General features: G+C 44.3%; 5 protein-coding genes across 7 annotated transcripts; 3 read left to right on the top strand and 2 right to left on the bottom strand.

Annotated features, from left to right (window-relative positions):
• Window positions 1-1,672: 1,672 nt before the first annotated feature.
• LOC133921941 (PHD finger protein ALFIN-LIKE 7) lies at window positions 1,673-5,103 on the top strand. Of its 2 annotated transcripts, none has more exons than XM_062367058.1 (5): window positions 1,673-1,904; window positions 2,005-2,037; window positions 3,195-3,423; window positions 4,361-4,481; window positions 4,569-5,103. In XM_062367058.1, the coding sequence occupies exons 1-5, from the start codon at window positions 1,781-1,783 to the stop codon at window positions 4,839-4,841; spliced, it is 780 nt and encodes a 259-aa protein (XP_062223042.1). In that variant the 5' UTR covers window positions 1,673-1,780; the 3' UTR covers window positions 4,842-5,103. The 2 variants fall into 2 exon arrangements, with proteins under 2 accessions (XP_062223042.1, XP_062223043.1); XM_062367059.1 differs by having other exon boundaries at window positions 1,786-1,904; window positions 2,005-2,224.
• A 680-nt stretch (window positions 5,104-5,783) lies between these two features.
• LOC133921938 (pentatricopeptide repeat-containing protein At1g09900-like) lies at window positions 5,784-8,383 on the bottom strand. The gene has a single exon (XM_062367054.1). It carries the CDS (start codon window positions 8,296-8,298, stop codon window positions 6,121-6,123), a length of 2,178 nt encoding a protein of 725 aa, XP_062223038.1. The 5' UTR covers window positions 8,299-8,383; the 3' UTR covers window positions 5,784-6,120.
• An 83-nt stretch (window positions 8,384-8,466) lies between these two features.
• Window positions 8,467-10,958, top strand: LOC133921940 (NADH dehydrogenase [ubiquinone] 1 beta subcomplex subunit 3-B-like). The gene is made up of 2 exons (XM_062367056.1): window positions 8,467-8,761; window positions 10,762-10,958. Exon 1 carries the CDS (start codon window positions 8,532-8,534, stop codon window positions 8,733-8,735), a length of 204 nt encoding a protein of 67 aa, XP_062223040.1. The 5' UTR covers window positions 8,467-8,531; the 3' UTR covers window positions 8,736-8,761; window positions 10,762-10,958.
• A 203-nt stretch (window positions 10,959-11,161) lies between these two features.
• LOC133921939 (uncharacterized) lies at window positions 11,162-13,056 on the bottom strand. Its single transcript, XM_062367055.1, has one exon. The coding sequence runs from the start codon at window positions 13,005-13,007 to the stop codon at window positions 11,328-11,330; it is 1,680 nt and encodes a 559-aa protein (XP_062223039.1). The 5' UTR covers window positions 13,008-13,056; the 3' UTR covers window positions 11,162-11,327.
• Window positions 13,057-15,144: 2,088 nt separating this feature from the next.
• On the top strand, window positions 15,145-21,412 carry LOC133921936 (CLP protease regulatory subunit CLPX1, mitochondrial-like). 2 transcript variants are annotated; one of them, XM_062367052.1, is made up of 15 exons: window positions 15,145-16,032; window positions 17,173-17,234; window positions 17,331-17,443; window positions 17,588-17,671; window positions 18,101-18,147; window positions 18,263-18,337; window positions 18,413-18,490; window positions 19,238-19,294; window positions 19,741-19,811; window positions 19,897-19,996; window positions 20,114-20,218; window positions 20,369-20,431; window positions 20,509-20,631; window positions 20,740-20,883; window positions 21,015-21,412. In XM_062367052.1, the coding sequence occupies exons 1-15, from the start codon at window positions 15,301-15,303 to the stop codon at window positions 21,087-21,089; spliced, it is 1,929 nt and encodes a 642-aa protein (XP_062223036.1). In that variant the 5' UTR covers window positions 15,145-15,300; the 3' UTR covers window positions 21,090-21,412. The 2 variants fall into 2 exon arrangements, with proteins under 2 accessions (XP_062223036.1, XP_062223037.1); XM_062367053.1 differs by having other exon boundaries at window positions 15,147-16,032; window positions 17,343-17,443.
• The last annotated feature ends 158 nt before the right edge of the window (window positions 21,413-21,570 follow it).

Raw genomic sequence — 21,570 nt, 5'->3', positions numbered from 1 at the left:
ATCTCTCAAGTGCAATGTCTTCCTCAGCTCCATCGAGCCCACCAAAGAAACATTGGAGGACTACCGTACCTGAAGGTCTCGAACCACCAATGTGCTTCTGTGGTGACCTTTGTAAGCTCCGCGAGTCGCAGGACATCTCATACACCTATGGACTACGCTTCTTCATGTGTGCCAACTACGAGTATGACAAGCCTCGCAATGCAACAACTGGTTATCGACCGGTACGGTAACAGATGTCCGCCTCATCTCTTCCGATTACGCACCCTCTTTTACTAACCGCTCATTTTGTTCCATTTGTTCAGTCCCCTCCACCGCTCTGTGATTTTATTCAGTGGCTCGACAATGAGCAAAATGACTCACAAAAGCTGTGGGTCGACATGAACATGAGGTGGAGAAGGAAAGCGTACGCACGTCCGGAGTACGAGCAACAGCAAGAGGAACTTCGTCTCAAACGGGAGGAAGAAGAGCACATGAGGAAGGCGGCGCACGACCGTACCGTGGCTTAGGCTCGAGAGGCTGAGAGGGAACGGAAGCGGAAGAGAGCCCGCCGTGCTAAGGCGGCAGGTCCCGATGCCCTCCGAAAGGGAAAGTATACTAGATGCACGCAGTAGAGAGTACCTAATGTAACCCGACATACTTTCCTTCCCTAAGACATGTTATGATTAGGATCGGCGCACTAATAAGGTCTTAGTGCGAACCGTACATGGCACCTTTGTTTCCTCATCGTGTTGTCGCGGTTACAGTGTATTGTAATGTTTTCACCATGTGTTCAATACTATGTTTGTCCTCGTTCGCACCTCATACCCACGTAAAATGCTGCAACTACTAATTACTGATTTTTTTCTCCCGTTATTACATAACCTACTCCAAATTTAATTTCTTAATTTCCTTACGCCCCTTCTTTTTTTTTCTTCAATTACAAAAATAATACATTTTTATAGGATAAAATAGAAAAAAAATTAATTTCACATGAAAAAAGCCCCTAACCGCCCTCTCAGGGGGCGGTTAGCACCCGTACCCGCCCTCTGAGAGGGCTGCAACCCTTTGAGAGGGCGGTGGGCGTCTACTTTTGCAAATCTTTTCACCGGGAATTTATTTATTTAAATTTAAACTCGAAAAAAATATAAAAATAAAATAAAAACTCATACAGCCGCCCCATACGGCCCAATCCTAGCAGATACAGGCTCGGCCCATACGGCCCAACCACATCACACCTGCCAAGGCAATTAGCAAAACTAATCTGCATACGTATTTTATACACATAAAATTATTTATATGATATATTAATCCGAAAAGGTACAGAAAACAAATAATAATAAAATAAATATATTTTTAGAATATATAGATGTCAAAAATTTGACGTCTAGATATATAAATCAAATAATAAATGGTTGATAGTATTTTTTAAAGCAAAATAAAATTCAATTTTATACTGTAACTATTTGATCAATTCAAATAGGTTGTAAAGATGTTTAAATCTGTAATAACTAATGAATTAAATAAAGTATAGATACAGATAAAAAAAAAAGCAATAAGCGCATATGTGGCCCGCCGAGCGGTCGCTAGCCAGACTCTCCGGGATCCTAGCGAAAGCGAAGTGGGACAATTTCAAACAAACCTCTGGTGGTTTCCGTTTTTCCATTTTTACCCCTCCGAAATCCTTCGCCGTGGTTTTGCGCTTGTCTAATCCTCAATCTCCTGCTCTCCACTACGAGACCACCACCAGTCCACCACTGCCCTCGCTTCCCCAAACCCTAGCCGAGGGGAGCGGAACACGGCGATGCACGGGGACGGAGGCGGAGCGGCGGGTGCGGCAGCCGTGCACCACCACGCGCGCTCACCCGAGGACGTCTTCCGCGACTTCCGCGCGCGCCGCGCCGGCATCGTCAAGGCTCTCACCACGGGTTAGCCAGCCTCGCGCTCCCTAGCTTTCTCCTGGCGTTTGCGTTTGTGGATGCTTCGCTGACGGATTTGCTCACCGTGCTGCTTCTGTGGTGTGCGCAGATGTGGAGAAGTTCTACCAGCAGTGCGACCCCGGTGAGGCACTAGGCGTCGTTCCCCTTTTTTTCTCCCTTTGTGCTGCTCATTTCTTCGAGCTAAGCTGTGCCTTTCACTCTGCACCGACCCCTTGTTTGCTTATGGAGCTCGATCCGGTTGCCGTTCAGGGCTTCGTTGGATACTTAAGCTCGAATAGTAGCTCGATTTGAGCCCTAACCCATGTCAGGTATGTCTGTTTCAGTGTGCGATTGGCGTGCGAGTTTGGTAACTTCGTTGCGCCCGCCAGCGTACTTAGGTCAATTTAAGTCCATCAGAAAAAAGAAACTTGGGTCTATTCAAGTCCATCAGCTAAAGGAAGTGTTTGGGATTTTGGAAGGTCAAGTTTGGGCAATCTGAAGTGCAATAGATGTTACACTTCATGGATGGACATCTGGACCTTACAAAATGTAGCTAAATGATGCTAGAGCTGAGGTAATTTGTGTTTCTGCTTGCATGCATAACGCTTGGGAGGAACCGTTGCGAATCTTGTTCGTTAAGAGAGGGAATTATGACCTATCTGAGGGCAGTGTCAATTGATTGGGCACGTGTTCATTTGACTATAAGTGCATGCCAGTGTGTACTATAAGTGCAGTCACGATAAATTGTGGTCATGTCATGTTACTCAGTAATTACCATGAACATTTTTGTTCAGTCTTAGATTTTGATTACATGTACGGTTCAAGTTACTACTACCACGAGGTTTGAAATCTGGTCCAAACTATAAAATCTTACCAAATCAAACTAGTGCCTTCCACTTGATACATGATGTGGGAGTTCTTGAACCTGGTTTTCCTAGGTTGTACTACTGTGAATGAAAAAGGAATGAAAAGGAACGTATGTTAGTAGAAGGAATTTCAAATTGTAGGAAGAAGTGGAGACAAGATAAAACTCAGATGCAGAAATCGTGGTGACAAGGCCTAGTATTATCCAATATCATAACTAATGATGGCGTGCATTAAAGGGAGACTATTGTGAGTAAATTGACTTCTAGTCATCTTTCCATCATCCACATTAAATATTAACATTTAGAATAGCATCCGGTGCTCCACTGTCTACAAATGTTCTTCAGCGGTACACTACTAGTGATTACTTGAAGACATCAGGTTCAATTCCCTTCATTTTGTCTTATTGGTATAATGATGTATCTCTTGCACCAGAGAAAGAGAACTTGTGCCTTTATGGGTTACCGAATGAGACCTGGGAGGTCACTCTGCCCGCTGAGGAAGTACCTCCTGAACTTCCAGAGCCAGCACTGGGGATAAACTTTGCTCGTGATGGAATGATTGAAAAAGATTGGTTATCTCTGGTTGCTGTTCATAGTGATGCATGGCTACTGTCTGTTGCATTCTACTTCGGAGCTCGCTTTGGATTCGATAAAGATGCCAGGTTTGTGTTTAGTATTCATTGCAAAGATTTATTTCGTTGCTTTTCTTTTATTTTCTCCTATACTGGACTTGTGTTTCCCTTTCATGCTTTTTGATTGCACTGTGGAACTGTTCGTGCTATAGATCACCTCGGTCACAGATTTACTTTCATAATTATTTTCCTCTTTATTTAAAAAATATATTATTCTCGACACAAAAAGAAAAGGAAAAAAATATTATTCTGGCGTCTTGCTATCATCCTATGGTTCTGGTTTGGGTGGGGCCATGGGGGTGGAAGGATGCAGAGGGTCTAGTTACTGGCTGGGTGGATGGGGAATCTGGTTCCACAGAGCTTGGAGGAGTCTCTGTGGTGGAGACTGGAGAGGGATTGGTGGGCTTTGTGGAGTGTATCAGGGAGATGATGTAGGGAATTTGATAGTTGAGAGCTAAGGAGGAGTATTTAAGGCTGTGGTCAATGGAGGGCTCCCAGCCATTATATTGCCACAGTTGGGGTTGTCTCATTTTAGGTGAGAAAAATAGAAAATGGGATTCCATTATTTAGGTGATTCTATTTTTTTCGTTCATGTATGTAGTTATCTGCCATTCTTTTGCTCACATGGATTGAAATCATGACGGCCTTACGCCCCTCTCTACTTGTATGACATTTTTGTTGTTGCCATTTTTTGTGCATTCATGTGGATATTTTTGCAACATGTGAAATTGATACATTGCTTCATCAAAACTTTTTTTTCTTTTACTAAATAAAATGATAGGAGTGTAACATCTTTATTCCACGTGTTAAGGTCTCATATATAATTTGTGCTTTTATGTGACTGTTATCGTAGGATTCACAGAATTTATTCTAGAGGGTGTATCAACATTTACTCTTTTTGCGGAAAATATTAGGCAGTTATTGGAGAACAAGAGATGATAATCCATTGGTGGCACTTGAATTTCAGGAGAAGGCTCTTCACCATGATTAATAATCTGTCCACTGTTTATGAAGTTGTGACGGGGATTGCTAAGAAGCAATCAAAAGCTCCCAACGGCAGCAGCAAAAGCAGCAAGTCCAACTCAAAAGTAAGTATATGCGCTATGTATGACATATGCTACATCCTGCTCATGTTAACACAACCCCTCATTCACTTGTTTGGCCTTCTCTTTCAGCCATCGAAACAGAGCAATTCTAACAGCAAACCTGCAAAGCCAGCTCACCCGAAAGACGAGGAAGACAGCGGGCAGGAGGGCGCAGGGGACGAGGACCAAGCATACCTGTGTGGCTCCTGCGGGGAGAGTTACACGAACGGCGAGTTCTGGATCTGCTGCGACATCTGCGAGAAGTGGTTCCACGGCAAGTGCGTCCGGATCACCCCTGCCAAGGCGGAGCACATCAAGCAGTACAAGTGCCCCAGTTGCAACAGCAAGAGGAGCCGCGAATGACACCCCTGGGACGCTCCTCCCTGTCGACGTATGTAGAATGTTAGGAACGGTGAAGGGGCCTAGAACCGCTTCACCTGTTTAGCGCACCGGTGCGCCGGTGGTTGTACTAGTTCCATCGTGTGTTGTTGTAATGGACATGGTAGCTGGCGGTGATGTGTTGTGTTAGCAGGCTAACTGCTGTCATTGTAGTGTGAGATGAACTGCTAGAAAGTTGGAAACTGTTGTGTTCAGTAATTAATTGATGCGTTAGTATGTTTGATAATCGCCTACTGTTTGTCACCAGAGATTGTTATTCTGGCGATGCTGTGAGCAGATGTTGCTGATAAGTTTCCCGGCTGAATCCAGCACCCTCACCATGTTCTTAAAACGGGACTTATTTTGTTCGAAGGGATAAAAGTGCTTGTCCTTGTAGACGCATATCACTTTTATGCCAGAATACTAAAATCCACACAAAACAGGATGTGTTCCGTGCGGGCAAGCACAAACAATATGTTTCATTTCGCTACACGGGCAATGCGATATGCTATCACTTCCAGTGACCAAGCGCTGCCAATATAAGATTTGCAGGAGCTAGCAGTTAAACCATAAAGCAGAAGTAGCACCACGGTGAAATGCCTAGCCGTTAAGAGCCAAAAACAACAACACTTTGACATTTTCTACATCGCAGGAGCTGCGAAGCACAACTTTTACCTATACACCATGAGTACATGACACTAAAGTTTTATCCCTGAACTCTCATCTGCAGCAAACGAATGTCTGCAGCCTTAACACCTCCACTAGGCACATATAAGTATATTTTTTAAAAAGTAGGCCTCATCCCAGAATAGGCGTTATGGCAAAAGGAAGATTAGATTTTCTAGGAGAGATTATTGCTGAAACATGAGGCCAAATCACTGACAGAAGTAGTTGAAACAAAACAATACAAATTAAAGGCAAACTGCAAGATCGGAAACCAGCAAGAAAGATTAAAATTAGCATACTGTTACAAGTATTATAACTGAATTAGAACAAAACTTTGAACAACCATCGGTAAGCAGGGCAACCTATTGGACGGCACTGTGGTAGGTGAATGATGGAGAACAACTTTGTCCATGAAAATTTTGAAGCTAAAGCTACAAAGTGTATGTAGGAAAATAAGGAGAAAAATAGCAACTGTACAGAAGTATGCACAATTCGTCATGACTTGAAAGGATGCAAAGCAAGCATTTCAACGCTTGCACTACTGTAAGCAAAGGCACCATTAAACTTCACCACAGCTCGATAAACATGCATATTCAGTCTAAGAATAGTGGCTTTCTTCCTCAATCAAGCTCTTATCTAAAACTCCTTGAGAACAAAGGTTCCCTAGCAGTTCTTTTGCCTCACCCACAAAACCCTCATAAGCAAGCCCTTCGATGAGAATAATGTAGGTTGATTCATCAGGCATGCAACCATTAGAAACCATATGAGCAAAGCAATCAATAGCTAGGTCCGTTCTCCAATTTTTACAAAGACCAAGCAGTATAGCATTATACACCGTAGTGTCAGGTGATAAGCCCATATCCTGAACTCGGCAGAGCATTCTGATAGCCCTGTCCATTCCATCTTCTCTAGAGAGCCCATAAGCTAAAGATTGGTAAGTAGTTGTATCTGGGCAAAGACCCTTAGATACCATCACATACAACAAATGAAGAGCTTGCTCCATTTTGCCGGACTTGGATATACTGGCGATTACCGTGTTGTAAGTAAATAAATCCGGAGTACAGCCATTTGTCATGCCGCTCAACAGCTCAACGGCTCCCTGGGTCTTTCCAGCCTTCAAAAGCTCATCAACAACTATCTTGTAGGTGGTCGAGTTGGGAATGGAACCTTTCTTGGGCATTGTCTCCAGAATTTCAATTGCTTGTAAAAGCAATCCTTTCTGGCATAAAGAAGTGATTATTGTGTTGAATGTCACTTCGTCTGGGGGGCAATCCCTATGGATCATCTCGACCAGAAGCCGCCCAGCATCGTCCCACCGCTCAACACTACACAGGCCCTTCAATACGGTGTTGTATGTAATTAGATCAGGCTTGCACCCATAGGAGTGCAGACTGTTCAACAGTTTCATGGCATCATCAACACACCTTTCGTAGCACAAACCATAGATAATACAATTGTATGTGACGATATCAGGGATGCATCCATGCTCTGACATTTGCTCAACAACTTTGATTGCATGATTAACCAACCCTTTCTGACATAGAGAAGTGATTATTGTGTTGAATGTTACTTCATCTGGGGGACAATTATTATGAGCCATCTCGGCCAAGAGCTCCTCAGCATCCTCCCACCGCTCAACGCTGCACAGGCCCTTCAAGACGGTAGTATAGGTAATTTTGTCAGGCTTGCACCCATAGGATTGCAGTCTGCTTAACAATTCCATTGCGTCGTCAACACGCCTTTCGTTGCACAAACCATCAAGAATAGTGCTGTATGTGACAATATCTGGGATGCATCCATGCTCCGACATTTGATCAACAACTCTGATTGCACGATCAACCAACCCTTTCTGGCACAAAGAAGTGATTATCGTGTTGAATGTCACTTCATCTGGGGCACATTTGTTGCTGGCCATCTCGGCCAAGAGCTCCTCAGCCTCCTTCCACCGCTCAGAGATGCACAAACTTTTCAACACCGGCGTGTAGGTGACAGCATCTGGTTTGCATCCATGGGACGGCAAGCTGCTCAAGATCTTGAGAGCTTCATCAACATCTCCCTGTTTGCACATGGCATTGATGAGGACATTGTATGTGACGATGTCCGGCTCGCAGCCCTTGGCGCGCATCTCGTCGACGAGAGACATGCCTTGCCTGTAGCCGCTCGCCATGCAGGTGGCGTTCAGGAGGATGCTGTAGGTGACCACGCTCGGGGAGCAGCCGCGGTGTAGCATATCATCGAACACCGCAAGGGCTTCGGGGACGCGCCCGCGGACGCAGAGCGCTCGGATGAGCGGGTTGAACGTGAACGTGTCCGGCGCGAACGGCATGGCGTCGATGAGCCGGCACGCGTCCTCGATCCGGCCGGCTCGGCAGTACCCGTTCACCATGGTGTTGTAGGTGACAATGGTAGCTGAGGAGCAGAGCACCGCGAACACACGCTCCGCGTCCGCGACGCGGCCGCCCGCGCAGAGCCGCTTGATGAGGATATTGCAGGGGACGACGGCGGGGAACTTCCCGCTGCAGGATATGGAATCGACGAGTGCGAGAGCGTCTTCTATCTCCCCGCGCTGGACGAGGCTGCGCAGGCGCCTGTTCGCTCCCCCGCCGCGACGGAGCGGGCCGCTCGGCTGCCTCCTCCGCTTGCCGTCAGCTTGTTGGTGGTCGGGGATGGCCCGCTGGCGGCTGGAACTTGTCTTAGGAACGGGGAAGGAAGGAGAGGGTGGAGCCGGTAGCGCGGGATTCGGGAGCAGCGGCGCCGACGAGGTCGCCATCGCCATGAGATACAGAGATAGCGCTAAGCACCCGAAGCCGACGAGCTTTCGTCTCGCTCGCTCGATCGCTCAGCAGGTGGATTTGGACCGAGTAAGCGGGTAAGCCCAAGTTGCAGCGAGTTGGGCCGTGTTGCATTACCTGGGCTTTGGTGATTTTGCGTGTGGCTGTCCTTGTCATCCTCCTCCAGTCCTCCTTCGAGCTAGCGAGAGAGAGAGAGAGAGAGAGTGCGGCGGAGGCGATGGCGAGCGGAGGGAAGGGTCTGAACGCGACGGGGGAGTTCTTCCGGCGGCGGGACGAGTGGCGGAGGCATCCGTTGGTGGGGAACCAGCTGCGCCATGCCACCCCGGGGCTCGGCATCGCCATCGTCGCCTTCGGGATCTACCTCGTCGGCGAGGCCGCCTACAACCGCCTCTACCGCCCCTCCGGCGACCACCACCACTAGATCTCCGGCCGGAATCTGCCTCCGAGGTAACACCCACCATTTCCCCCTGTTTTTCTGAGTTGAAATGGGTTTGTTTGGTCAGGTAGGTTTGAATTGGACGATCGATTTGGAGGATTTGGTGGTAGGATTTGTCGCGTAGATCTGTCTATTTGGGATTGCGCTGTACTGTTTCCTTTGGATCGGATTATGAATTCGCACATACTGGAACTACAGAACCGTTTCGATTAAACTGGGAACTACAGAACCGTTTCGATTAAACTGAAGTGATCACTAATCAGCCTGCGTAAATGATGTTCCCCAAAGCTTGGGACCAGAATGCGTCACTTACCTGCATAATGTTTTGTATGCAATCATCATCAGTCGAATGGCATTTGTGGTCACTCTGATCACCAGTTGTCCACTTAACATGATAGCTATTTTAGGGTTTAAACTTTTCAGGCGATCTTGCGAGACCAGTTTACACATTTCAGATTTGACACAATGCTAACTGAAATGTCAAACCACTCTTTTTGCTTGGAAACCTCTAAGCATTCTTCTCCAGTATTAGTGATGTGGTTTGCTAACTTTAATTCAGTGTAATTGAAGCCATCAATACTGGAGTAACTCACCTGAATGTGGATTAATTACAACAACATGTATTAAGAGTGATGAATGATTGTCCTTTGTATACAGGCTAAATTTCAATCTATAACATGAACAATGCATCATTGAGGAACTTGTTTTAAGGTTCAGTCTTTAAACTTCCTTACCCAGTATTATAATTTCATGTCATTTAAATTGCCATTTGCATTAAGATGCATTTATTGAACTCCCAAAAAGCCTTGTGAAATGGATGACCATAGGCATGGATTAATAGTATATGTATATTGAACTTTTTTGAAAGGTGCATAACAATATTCATGGTATGACCTTAGAGGACATGTGGCCAAGATTTTGTTTCTAGAGGTTTAGTTCTGTAAAACTGCTCTAAGAAGTGTGTGGTGCGGTGGTGCCACTGTAAGTTGTGAGTTGTGACATGGACCTGTGGTCATATCGAGTCAAAATATAGCTAGCACCCAGAATGATCAAGTGCCCTCACCTTTAGCTGCATTGGGTGATACAGTTTTATAACCCCCATTAAATTGGTGTGTGGTTCTTTGCTAGCATGTAAATTAAGAATAATTAGTTGCGGTACTTTCTGAATTACATGTTTTGTTAATGTAAGATTTTGTTGTTTTAGAATAGTCACCACATATATTGGTCAACTCAAACTCATTTACCATGATATACTTTATCACAGACCTATCCAGAGTTATATGTTTTTGTCTAGTTGCCTATTACATGTTGCGATGTATATTCATGCAAACATAATACTCTTTGGATCGCAGATTGATTGCCCTCCTAAACTTAAGTTGTAAATGATACCTATTTCACATAATTGATGTGTTACCCATTTTCTTCATATCCCCTGAGTAGTTACTATTGTTAATGAAATATCATGTTTTTTTCCTTCTCAGATTTAGTTAAGGACTTGTTGTTCTACTTCGATTCATAGTGGACCCTTTTGTGAAATGAAAACTAGCAACTCTTATTAGCAGATGAGTTGGAGTTCTCATGTACGATTATATCAAGATTCAGCAGTCACGAGATATATAAGAAACATTTTAAGTCAGTTGAAATTTCAATGGTTATGTTATGCCACAGACTTTTCCATCCTTTAATAAGCTGATTTACTTCTGAAAAATGCATTTTATCACTGCATTAAGATTTAGATTGTTAATTTGAGGGCATTTGCCTATATTTATGCTTAGGTTGATTAAAAAGATCACGATACTTCTCTGTGAATGAAAAACAAAGAATTACCTCATGATTGGGTTTTGACCTTGTGGTTACGATTCGAAGTTTGTATAAATAATTAGTTTCTCCTGTAATCTGTTTTAGTGCAAGGGCCTTTGCAAAAGGCTGCTTAGCTTTCCATCATTTGTTATACAACACGCATTCCATTCGTATTGTTTGTGTGAATAATTGGTGATATTGCATGTTGCAGGAAAAGTAGCTGGAGCAAATTTTACCAAGCACTGGTATTGTTGATCTTTTCCAGTTTGAGCTCATAAGGTCAACCATGACCATCATGTAATTTATGACCAGGCCACCAGGGAAACATTCGTACTGGTCAGACTAGTGTTCATGGGACCCTGTCATATACTTGGTATTTGGAAATGGCAATGTTCTTATTATTCTCAATTCCTGTGAATCTTTTATGTGCATGTTTGATTTGATAGTGTCCACCTACACTTGAATTTGATCGTTTCTTTCTGGGAGTTATTTGGCTGCGATGTTCATTGATTATTGGTGGGGGCAATAACCTAGCAGTTTTGCAGCAAAACAAGTTTTTTCGGCGATGAATTACTGCATGTCTGCATCTGGCATAAGTTGAACAAAAAGCATATGCTAAATATCAGTACATTACTTTTCAACAGAGGTATAGTTTTACAGATGTTAGAACAAACAGATCACATCAGTCTATCGCTGTTAACTACAATTCATCCGATCCCATCTCCCTCCAAGAACTGTACAATTCTGATGTTGGCCGTAGCGAGTATTGGTCCCCCCTCAATCTCCCAACCATGTTTTTCCTCCATTCCTGCTCATCCTTCGTCGATCATCAATGTTGTTCCTAGGATTTTCCTGTAACCATCTCGCGGCTCCGTTGTCACCTCTCCTGAATCTCCCAACCATGCTATCGTCTCTGCCTCCGTTGCTGTTCCTAGCTCGATTCATTCTCCTTGGCTTCCATGTTGGCGCCTCCAAGTCTTCGGCAAAGCCACCACCAAACCGATATCTTCCATCGCCACTGTTATCGTTCGCGTGCTCATCGCCATTGTTGGCCCTCGTGTATCTCCCTGGCCTCTCCCCATCATTGGTATTCAATCTTCCTCTTCCATTCAACTTGTTTTGGGCTCCCCATCTTGGTTTCAGTTTACCACCTCCAGCACCGTCTGAATTTGGATTAAACTCGTCACCCATCCAATCCTTTCTAGGAGCGTTCCACCTCCTCGCACCATTCATTGTGTCATCTCTGTTCCTTGTTCTCCATTTTGGCCCAGAACCACCACGGATCACCTCAGAGTCGGAGAACGAACCAGCATCTTGTCGGCGCATTTCGCTGGTGCCACTGCCTGCCGCCGTGTTCAAGACATTCCATCTCCCGCCGGCACGCTTCCTTGCACGCCCACCACCACTTCTTTCATGCCATCTTTGTTTAGGATGGCCTTCCATTGCTCCTCCTGAGTCTGAGAAGAAAGCATCACCACTCCAGCCTCTGTCATCATCTCTACCGACACCCATGGCGCTTGCCGCGTCCCATCTTGCCACACCATTGTTCCTTCCATTTCTCCTGACCATTGCTCGTCCCTTGCGCCAAGAACCGACATCTCCCGTGCCCTCTGATTCTGATTCGGAGGTAACGACATGGTCATCGTCATCCGAACTCCAATTGCCGGTATTAGTGTCATCGCCGTCGCCCAAGGCATTCACCGGCTCCCAAGCTCCATTCCTTTCCATAAGTTCAACCGCAGGTTCGTGGTCACCAACACCAAACGCCTCCTCCTCATTAGCATTCTCACAAACACCTTGCGCGCCGTCGCCGTCGCCGCGCCCTAGCAGCAGGTCGGCAGCGTTCCCGCGAGCTCGCGGTGCGCCGGCTTCTCCGCCAGCACCGAGGTGCGCGTAGGGCTGGACGCTGTGGACGGCGTTCTTGGGGAAGAACCTCGCGGAGGCCGCGCCGGCGGCCGGGGACTCGAAGACGCGGGGCCCGTCGCGGTCGTTCCAGAGGTCGACGCCGCCGGGGCGGTGGAATCGGTCCGCGAGCGCCCTAAGCTGATCGTCGGCCGCGACGGAGAGAAGGTTGGGCGCGGCATCGGCGGCTGAGACGGCGGATTCGGGGTCCCAGGGGCGCTCGAGGTGCGCGACGGCGTCGCGGAGTTCGGCGCGCTTGCGCATGTCGTAGAGCTGGCGCTCGCGGGCGAGGCGCGCCTTGAGGAGCTGCCGGGACTTCTTGGCCTGCATCCGCTTCCACTGCCACTTGGACACGCCGCCGGGGTAGGTGCGCGGCCCGCCGCCCATGCGGATGGCGAGGTCGCCGCGGCGGAGGGGGCGGCCCTCGCCAGGGGGTAGGAAGTGGGGGGAGGAGGGGAGGAGGAAGTAGTGGGACGAAAGGGCGTGGAGCGAGGAGAGCGGCAGCGGCGGCGCTGGCGCGGGGATCAGCATGGCGGCGGCGCGAGGACTCGCCATGTGCTGTTCTGTGTGGCCCGGGTGTGAGTGTTGTCGGCCTATCTTGGCAACGGGATACGGATACCGCTCGCTCTTCCTTGCTCCGTGACCGCTGGATCGCTCGATCCAACGGATGAGACCCGCCTGACCTTGTCTAGAAATTTGCAGCAATGAAACGGCCCCTTCTATTACCTCACCGCAAATGGGGCCGTGCAACAGCCGAACGTGTGAACTTTGGGGACACAAAAAATTCTAAATGGTTTCAACTACGCTTACGGTTCAAATGCCACAGCCATTAAAAACAGTGCAACAGTGCAAACTCAACAAAAACCATATCTAAGTATTCTCAAATATCTCTGAAGCTTTGCACAGCTGTAGGTGAGACCATGTTATCCATCCACACAAAATTTCAAATTCAAACACGATTTGGTTTGTGAGATACAAATGTGGTAAATTCTGTACCAGAGATGTTCTCTGATTCGACAATTAGCGCACGATAAAAATAACAGATAGTTAAATATCTAGTGTATCTGCGGTTTGAGATACTCATGAGGGGTGTAACTCATCGGTTCTCCACTCGTGCGTGCCATCTCGTTTGCTTGAGAGGTGGTATTTTAGTGATTAATCAGCAGCCAACACAATTAAAATTAGAATTATTCCACTAGAAACGTGACTAGTAGGTTCTTTAGTGGGCCCATCTGGTCCCAAACGTGACTAGTAATTGTTCTCAAAACTTATCTTTTTTTATATATAAACTTTTGTTTTGCGACAAGTGTTAGCCCCAGTACCTCTTGCTACGTCCCATAATTCTGGATGCTTTGAGATATCGAGCAAGTTGCGTGAAATCAAGAACGAAGTATGAATTCAAATGATAAAACTAATATAATACTTATAATAGCAATTAAACAAATAATCACAACAACGGGGAAGATTTGACAGATCCCAATCTAAATGTTTTTTAATGATGGAACAAATATTATCTTAACCTCTACATCATGTATCACATGATGTATGTAATCGTCCATTATTACATAATTAAAGCAAAAAATATCATATGATAGAGAAGTAAAGAACCTATAGGAAACCAAAATATGAAAAATAGAACGCTCAAACACATATGCGAATAGTGAACCTCTATCCGTATTTGGTAAAGATTTCCATTAATAATCTCTAAAAGACAGTATGCATTTTTCATATGATGTCGTTGCTCCTCATTTTACAATAAGACACAAACGAGTCCAATGAATATACTAAAAACTTACTCAATAGGAGAAGATATTTTTGCTTTGTTAAAAACTTATATCATTATAAAATAATATGATAGCATGACATCAATATAATACACGTGATTGTCACTCCGTCGCACATCTATCCACCTTTTTAATCCCATATATAAATACACGAGATCTTGTATTTATATTTATTGCCACTAAATGTCTAGAAGAGTTTCCTATACCGTTGCATTGGACATTGCGAGGGGTTGGGAAGCTCTAGATCCGTGGCTCTCGGAATAAGACATATCCACCAAGCGCGATGAACAAGTCGTGGGTGCTGCCGAGAGGTGTTGATAACAAGGAACACAAGTGTGGGAAGGGAAACATTGTTAGTTCTCACATGTGCTGCTCAACTGTTAATGTTCTAGAAAACATGATGAGTACCTCCTGGATCATCAACAGGTTGTAGGAAAGCATCCTCGTCTTTTCTAGCTAGGTCCCATTGTCTTCTTGCAATTTCATACTCTCTCTCGGATAGATGTAACGTGTTGTGAGAAAAATCCAAACCCGGGAAATTGGACCTTACAAAGTATAAATAATGCTAGACGATTATAGCTAGGGGTTTAAAGAAAGAGAGTGTTAAATATTTATATAAAAATTATAATTTATAATTAAAAAATATGATATATATTTAAATATGATTAACTATCTTATTAATATTAATATAAATATTGATGTTAAATATCTTGTCTTCGGGTAAACATATGTCCTAGTGTAGTTAAAAAAAATCTGAATTTTTTTCATAAGCACTTTCTTTAAATAATCCAGTGTACATGCTCACCCCTTCCTGATAAAAGGGAATTAAGGAAGCTCCGTTTTTCAACCATCTGAATTCTGAAATTGAAAGATACAGATTCAGGGAACCTCCCATCCACCAAAACAGTAAGTACAAAGATTCTAGGGGAAAATCAACGAGCACACGAGAGAAAACACAGCCCGAAATTCGCTATCCACACCCAACAAAAATCCCACAGTATTGGATCACTCTCTTTCTCTCTCACCTCCGTCTCTCTCTAGACTCCCAATCCGCACCCACCACCATGTCCGGCCTCCTCCGGTGGAGGCGCCTCGCCGGCGCCGCCACGCGCGCCGCCTCCACCCTCACCGCCGCTGAGTGCTCCCCCGCCGGCTCCGCGGCCGTCACCGTCTCCCCTCCGCCGCACCGGCGCCTCCAGGAGCGGCGCAAGTGGGAGTCCTCCTCCTCCGGGAGCAGCTCGTCGTCGTCCTCCACCGATGAGCCCGAGCCGCGCCACATCCGCGCGGAGGCCCACTGCCCGCGCTGCTCCAAGCACATGGGCATCCTCTTCTCCCACCGCACCCCACCCCCCTCCGCGCCCGCCGGGGCCGGCGGGTACCAGGCGCTCAACCTCTGCCCTAACTGCCGCACTGCCTACTTCTTCCGCCCCCACCTCCTCGCGCCGCTCCAGGGCACCTTCGTCGAGATCGGCCGCGTCCGGGCCGACCTCCTCGACCACCCCGCCACGAGGGCCAGGGACCCTTCCTTCTGGGAGGCCATCCGGGCGAGCTCCTCGTCGCGCGACGACGGGGACGGCGGTGGCGTGGCCGTGCACGTGCCGCCCGGCCCGCCGTTCCACCCCAACCTTAACGTCGTCCGCGTCGCCGGCGGAGGAGGCGGTGGGGGCGGTGGTGGTGAGGAGGGAGCGGGGAAGGAGGGGTGGGGCGGTCCGAATCTTGGAAAGGATCTGCCCACGCCCAAAGAGATTTGTAAGGGGCTCGACAAGTATGTGATTGGGCAGGACAGAGCCAAGAAGGTGAAATACTATTTCTGATTTAATTTTGGTGTTTATGTGTAGCTCGTGCGCTCGTTTTGGTTACTTTCGTGGCTAAAGATTTAGAGTCGGCATCTTGATGATGCCTTTTGGTCAGCTTGTGCGAAATGTGCAGTTTCTGATGATTTTACTTATTCACTTGAGGGACTTTTACGCTTAATTCGATTGTTTATGTTCTCGTAGAGGCGAATTTACAGCAAAGTTTGAATTTTTACTGTGGCCATTTGAGAAAGTTTTGGGCTTTGCTCTCATTATGGAACAAAATTAAGTTTTCGTTTGGTTGAATGCGAGGGGGGTAATAGTCAAGTGATACTTCTGGCAGTCTCACTTTCTCTGAACTTTAATTATGCTGGATGCTTAGAATGGGGCAATGGGCAGTTATTGTCGTGCTTGTTCTGTGAACTTTAATTGGGTTGTACAGCGGGTAGTGTAAGAAGAGCAAAGGGCATGCTTTTAACTAGTTAACTGTAGCTTGATGAATCAAAGTCAATGTTTCAAAGGAAACAAATTGCCATTTATACTTTGTTTCAGGAACATGTTCAACGAAATGAGAGTGTCCTCTAATCTTATTTTTTCTCCATCTGAATTCCACTTTAGAGTTGGGATTTTAGACTATCTTACCTGTAGTGGGCGAAAATGGAAGAAATGTTTTTCCCCCATTAGAAAGAAGGAAATAGATGAAATGTTGGTTTTAGTTGAACTGATTATTTGGAAATGGATTTCGGTATATAATTGCAGTAGAATAAAAGAAATGCACTTAACCCACTGTGGTTTTACTGTGTTAGGCCCTTGCTATCTGACAACTGTGATCTGTTTGCTATTACTGGTTTTGATTAGTTGCACATGTGACATCCATTTTGACACTGAAAGAATGATAAAGAATCAGATTTATTGTCCAGTCAGAACTGTCGGTTGATCTAATTTTTAGTAGAGGATATTTTTTAAGTTCTTCTCACTTGTGAATTGAGATATATTGCAGTGAATAGTGAAAGTTTCACATAGATATTTATTCATTCGATCCAATTCCCATGATAATCTAGTTGTTCTGCCTCAGTTTTGAGTACTCAATAATAGCACTTGCATGGATTTGTCCTGATCTGATGTAGCCTTTTAAACCTGCAGGTGTTATCTGTTGCAGTGTACAACCACTATAAACGGATATACCATCAATCTTCACAAAAGGGGTCAGTTTCACAAAACAATGAATGATGTTTATTTCTGCAATCATAAAAACTAGAATTCATACATGTCTTTCAGTGACTAACTATGTGGTATATAAGCTCAAAAATTAGGTCTGGAGCAGATTTGGATGGTTTTGTTGGGGAAGCTGATGATGATAACAATATAGAACTAGATAAAAGCAATGTACTGTTAATGGGACCTACTGGCTCAGGTAAGACACTTGTAGCCATTTAAAGTTTATAGATTTTGGTCTGTTCTGTCTTCTACTATATTGGATCAACTAAAATACTGTAAAAAGATAAAAAAGAAAGGGCACTCAGCAGTATTTTGTTTCGATAATTCATTCCTTTCACAGGTAAAACTTTACTTGCGAAGACATTAGCTCGCTTTGTGAATGTACCATTTGTAATTGCTGATGCAACGACATTGACCCAGGCAAGTATTGAATTTTTGCGTTCGAGAGAATATCAGAAATGCATAATATTGAAGCACACAACAAACGTCATTTTATAGACAGTATTATGGGCATCCATCAATGATATCATGTAAACTATGGTAGCAAGAAGTATGCTATTAACGATTCTGCATGTGTAGGTATTGATTATATTGTACCTATCTCATTTATTCTAATTCAACATTGAGTGTTTACACTTATTATTTTAGTTCGTTAATTAGAAAAGTGTAGGGTATGAGCTAAAAATGTTAGATATACGTAGACTCGGATATCCAATAGCTCTTACTGTGACATTTCTTGCTTTTTGGTACTGCATGGAATAACAAAAATGGAATAGTCCCCCCCCCCCCCCCCTTCTCATATGCACTTGGTTTCAGCACTAAGGATTGAATTTTTCCGACTTCCTGCAGGCAGGGTATGTAGGAGAGGATGTAGAATCTATATTATACAAGTTACTTACGGTATGCATTTTGACTCGTATACATGCAGCGAAATAAGTTGAACTGCGAGTTGTCTTAATATCTTGCCTTTGAGAGTGAGCTTTGGCTGTGGCTGTTTTATTTTGACATTAACTAGGTGGCGGATTTTAATGTGCAAGCAGCACAGCAAGGGATGGTGTACATAGATGAAGTTGATAAGATCACAAAGAAGGTATGCCGCAACTATCTTTGGCTTGGATTTTCCCTCTCAGTGTGGACATTAATCAGTTTATTATCTAACGTGCAGGCTGAGAGCCTTAACATTAGTAGAGATGTATCAGGTGAAGGTGTTCAACAGGCGTTGCTAAAAATGCTGGAAGGCACGGTAATGCTTATGTAGTAACCTCCCGGTGACCTAGTCAAATCATGTGTCTCTTGGTAGTTGGCATACTGAATTGCAATTTGAGTTGAAATTTTACATGTCTCTGGGCTTTAAATACAGATTGTTGCATAATGTATACATAATATCCTTGGTCAAATGAAACAGCATAGCAACAAACTGTGTCTGCATCTGTATCAAAATTTACAGTGGTGGTTGAATTGCTGTTACCCAGTACTCCTAGTATGGATTGCCCTTTACTGTATGCTGTATATTGCAAAGTTCATTCTGGAGCTTCTCTTGTGATATCGACATTGAGTTTGCAATGTGTCAAATGCAAGGCACCAAATATTCTGTAGTTTCATTGGTCATCCAATTATCCATTTTAAAGGAACTCGGTTCACTTAGTTGGTTGCGATTATATAGGTCAATCTTTGGGAGTTTTTTTTTCTTTCTTTCTTTCCTTTTTGCATGAAGGAGTGGAACTGGTAATCATAGTTACCCTTAAGGCTTTACAACCTTGAGATCACAGTATCAAAATCCACAAATAGGCCCACCTATCTTGTAGTTAGTGGGACCCAATTTGTAACTATTAGCCACAAGATATGGGTACCATACCATTTGAACTAGAGAGCTGCCAGTTAGTCTTCGTGGGGACATTTTAATTTTCGGACGAACAAAAGTTTATTGTTTGTTTCCTATCTCTATGTTGATGTATTATTTGTTTTCTTTTTGAAATTTTGACATGCTTAGATAGTAAACGTCCCTGAGAAAGGAGCAAGGAAGCATCCTCGTGGTGATAATATACAGGTAAACTTAGCAAGCTCATTTGTGATGTTCTACTCCGCAAGAAAATATGTGCATAGCATGTTTTTCACCTATCTTTTCCTGAATGGTAGACCAAAGAGAGAAATTTGTTGAGATATGGTCGTTCTACTTCCTCTGTTTCACAGTTGAAGGCCATTTTAATTTGACACTAACTCCGTATAGAGGATACTTCTATATGAAACAGTGGGAGTGGTAGCGAAGACCATTTCTTTGTTGTGAAAACATAACAAATACTTGGATATGTTTCATCTACAAGCTGGTTAATTTAGAAACAACCCAAACTGTTTCCTTGCACCACAAGTGTCAGGCCTAGAGTAAGAATGTTCACGGAGCCAAGTAAATATTGACCCTGCGTTTTAGTCATTTGTTGCTGAAGAATGCAAACATTGGTTAATTACAATTCTATAATGGTCTTTGCATCCATGCAGATAGATACGAAGGATATTCTTTTTATATGTGGTGGTGCTTTTGTGGACTTGGAGAAAACTATATCAGAGAGGTACTGTCATTAAATTTTTGGAATCTGCTGTCACTGGTGTCTCCTCTTAGTCTTCACCTTAAGGTGTTTTCCACTTTTCTTTTAGACGGCAGGATTCTTCTATTGGCTTTGGGGCACCAGTCCGTGCAAACATGAGGGCTGGTGGTATTTCAAGTGCTCAAGTGACATCGTCCTTGTTGGAATCAGTGAGTAGTTGTTGCCAATTATTTTAGATGACTTTCTGTCTGAGAGAATGAATGTATAAGTTCAAATGTATTTGCTGTAAAACTTTAAGAGGTCTTCCATTGTGCCTCCTTTTTCAGGTTGAGAGTGGTGATCTAATAGCGTATGGACTTATCCCAGAGTTTATTGGACGTTTTCCTGTCCTTGTGAGCTTGGCGGCTCTAAATGAGGACCAGCTTGTTCAGGTATCCCTGGTATCCACTGTAGATTTTTTCCTTCTTCCTAACATCATCTTCTGATTCATGCTACCTTATCTGGAAAAGTTTATATTCATATTTCGATATGATTATTAGAGAACATCTCACAGTGCACTGATAACAATTTTATCCATCTAGGTTCTGATGGAGCCAAAGAACGCACTGGGTAAACAATTCAGGAAATTGTTTAGCATGAATAATGTGAGTAAATTCACCATAAAAAACATGAAAAGCGATATCTCCATGGCGTCTCAGCTTAGCTCAACATTGTATTTCAGGTTAAGCTTCATTTTACAGATGGTGCACTTAGAATAATTGCCAAAAAGGCAATGTCCAAAAATACGGGTGCACGGGGTTTAAGAACTATCCTTGAGAATATTCTCATGGATTCCATGTATGAGGTTTGTCGCATGTAGATTTTATTTTGTTTTTCTTTTTATTGATTTTACACGTAAACTCAATGGAGCTTGCTTCTATTGTTTTTTCAAAGATTTGCTGCTTCCTTACAGATCCCAGATGCAAAATCTGGGGAGAAGCGAATCGATGCAGTGGTTGTAGATGAAGATGCAGTCGGATCAGTGGACCGACCTGGCTGCGGAGCTAAGATCCTTTACGGTGATGGTGCTTTGGATCGATATCTCTTCGAGATGAAGGTAACGATTACTAAATCCTGTGTATTTGACTTGCTTCCTGTCTGATGTTACTTGAACAATGTCTTCTTATCGTTATCTTTAGAGCCATACTGTTTGATGCCAAAATAATACTTATCTGAAAATTGTGATAGGCATTGGGAGATGGAGCAGGAAGCGAAGTGGATGGAGAAGCTGAGCTTTCCTCGTCGAGAGCCATAGGCATGTGATTCTTGATTCTGACAGCTCTAGTGTAACCTGTAAAATCTAATCCCAGTTGTATCAATGTAAGTACTAGCCTTGTAAATGAAACAGAATGTGCAGCGTCCTTGTGCTATTTCAAGCCCCAGCACACCCTGCCCGGCCGCTCTCAGGGCTTGCATAATTCGCAGCAGGATTTGGAAGAGTATAGCCGAGCAGGTTCAGTATCTATGTTTGTCGTACAGACTGTCATAATATATTACATAATGCTCAAGAATTGTAATAGCTGCTGGATGTTAGAACTTCAAACAATGGAAATGCAAGAAGCGAAAGGGGGCAAGGATGCGCAAAATGGTGTTGTCTAAATCCTTTTTTCTATGGGCAGGTTCTAAATCCTTTTAACTATAATCTAATAAGCATAACGATTTCAGGCGTCGTTTAGATGAGGATTTTGTTATGATTGTTTAGCACAAGAAGCCAAAAAAGAAAAATAAGTCACCGGCCTCCCAG

This window comes from Phragmites australis, chromosome 6, assembly GCF_958298935.1.
Source record: "Phragmites australis chromosome 6, lpPhrAust1.1, whole genome shotgun sequence".
In the NCBI taxonomy this organism is placed as follows: domain Eukaryota; kingdom Viridiplantae; phylum Streptophyta; class Magnoliopsida; order Poales; family Poaceae; genus Phragmites; species Phragmites australis.
This window is presented reverse-complemented; position numbering and strand designations above follow the sequence as displayed.

Bases quoted from the DNA above. Each gene is read 5' to 3' on its own strand.
- LOC133921941 (XM_062367058.1), top strand. From the start codon at position 1,781: ATGCACGGGGACGGAGGCGGAGCGGCGGGTGCGGCAGCCGTGCACCAC. The intron at 3,424-4,360 runs GTTTGTGTTTAG...CTTGAATTTCAG, and splicing joins GGATTCGATAAAGATGCCAG to GAGAAGGCTCTTCACCATGA. The intron at 4,482-4,568 runs GTAAGTATATGC...CTTCTCTTTCAG, and splicing joins GCAGCAAGTCCAACTCAAAA to CCATCGAAACAGAGCAATTC.
- LOC133921938 (XM_062367054.1), bottom strand. From the start codon at position 8,298: ATGGCGATGGCGACCTCGTCGGCGCCGCTGCTCCCGAATCCCGCGCTA.
- LOC133921940 (XM_062367056.1), top strand. From the start codon at position 8,532: ATGGCGAGCGGAGGGAAGGGTCTGAACGCGACGGGGGAGTTCTTCCGG.
- LOC133921939 (XM_062367055.1), bottom strand. From the start codon at position 13,007: ATGGCGAGTCCTCGCGCCGCCGCCATGCTGATCCCCGCGCCAGCGCCG.
- LOC133921936 (XM_062367052.1), top strand. From the start codon at position 15,301: ATGTCCGGCCTCCTCCGGTGGAGGCGCCTCGCCGGCGCCGCCACGCGC. The intron at 17,444-17,587 runs GTAAGACACTTG...TTCCTTTCACAG, and splicing joins AATGGGACCTACTGGCTCAG to GTAAAACTTTACTTGCGAAG. The intron at 19,997-20,113 runs GTGAGTAGTTGT...CTCCTTTTTCAG, and splicing joins CATCGTCCTTGTTGGAATCA to GTTGAGAGTGGTGATCTAAT.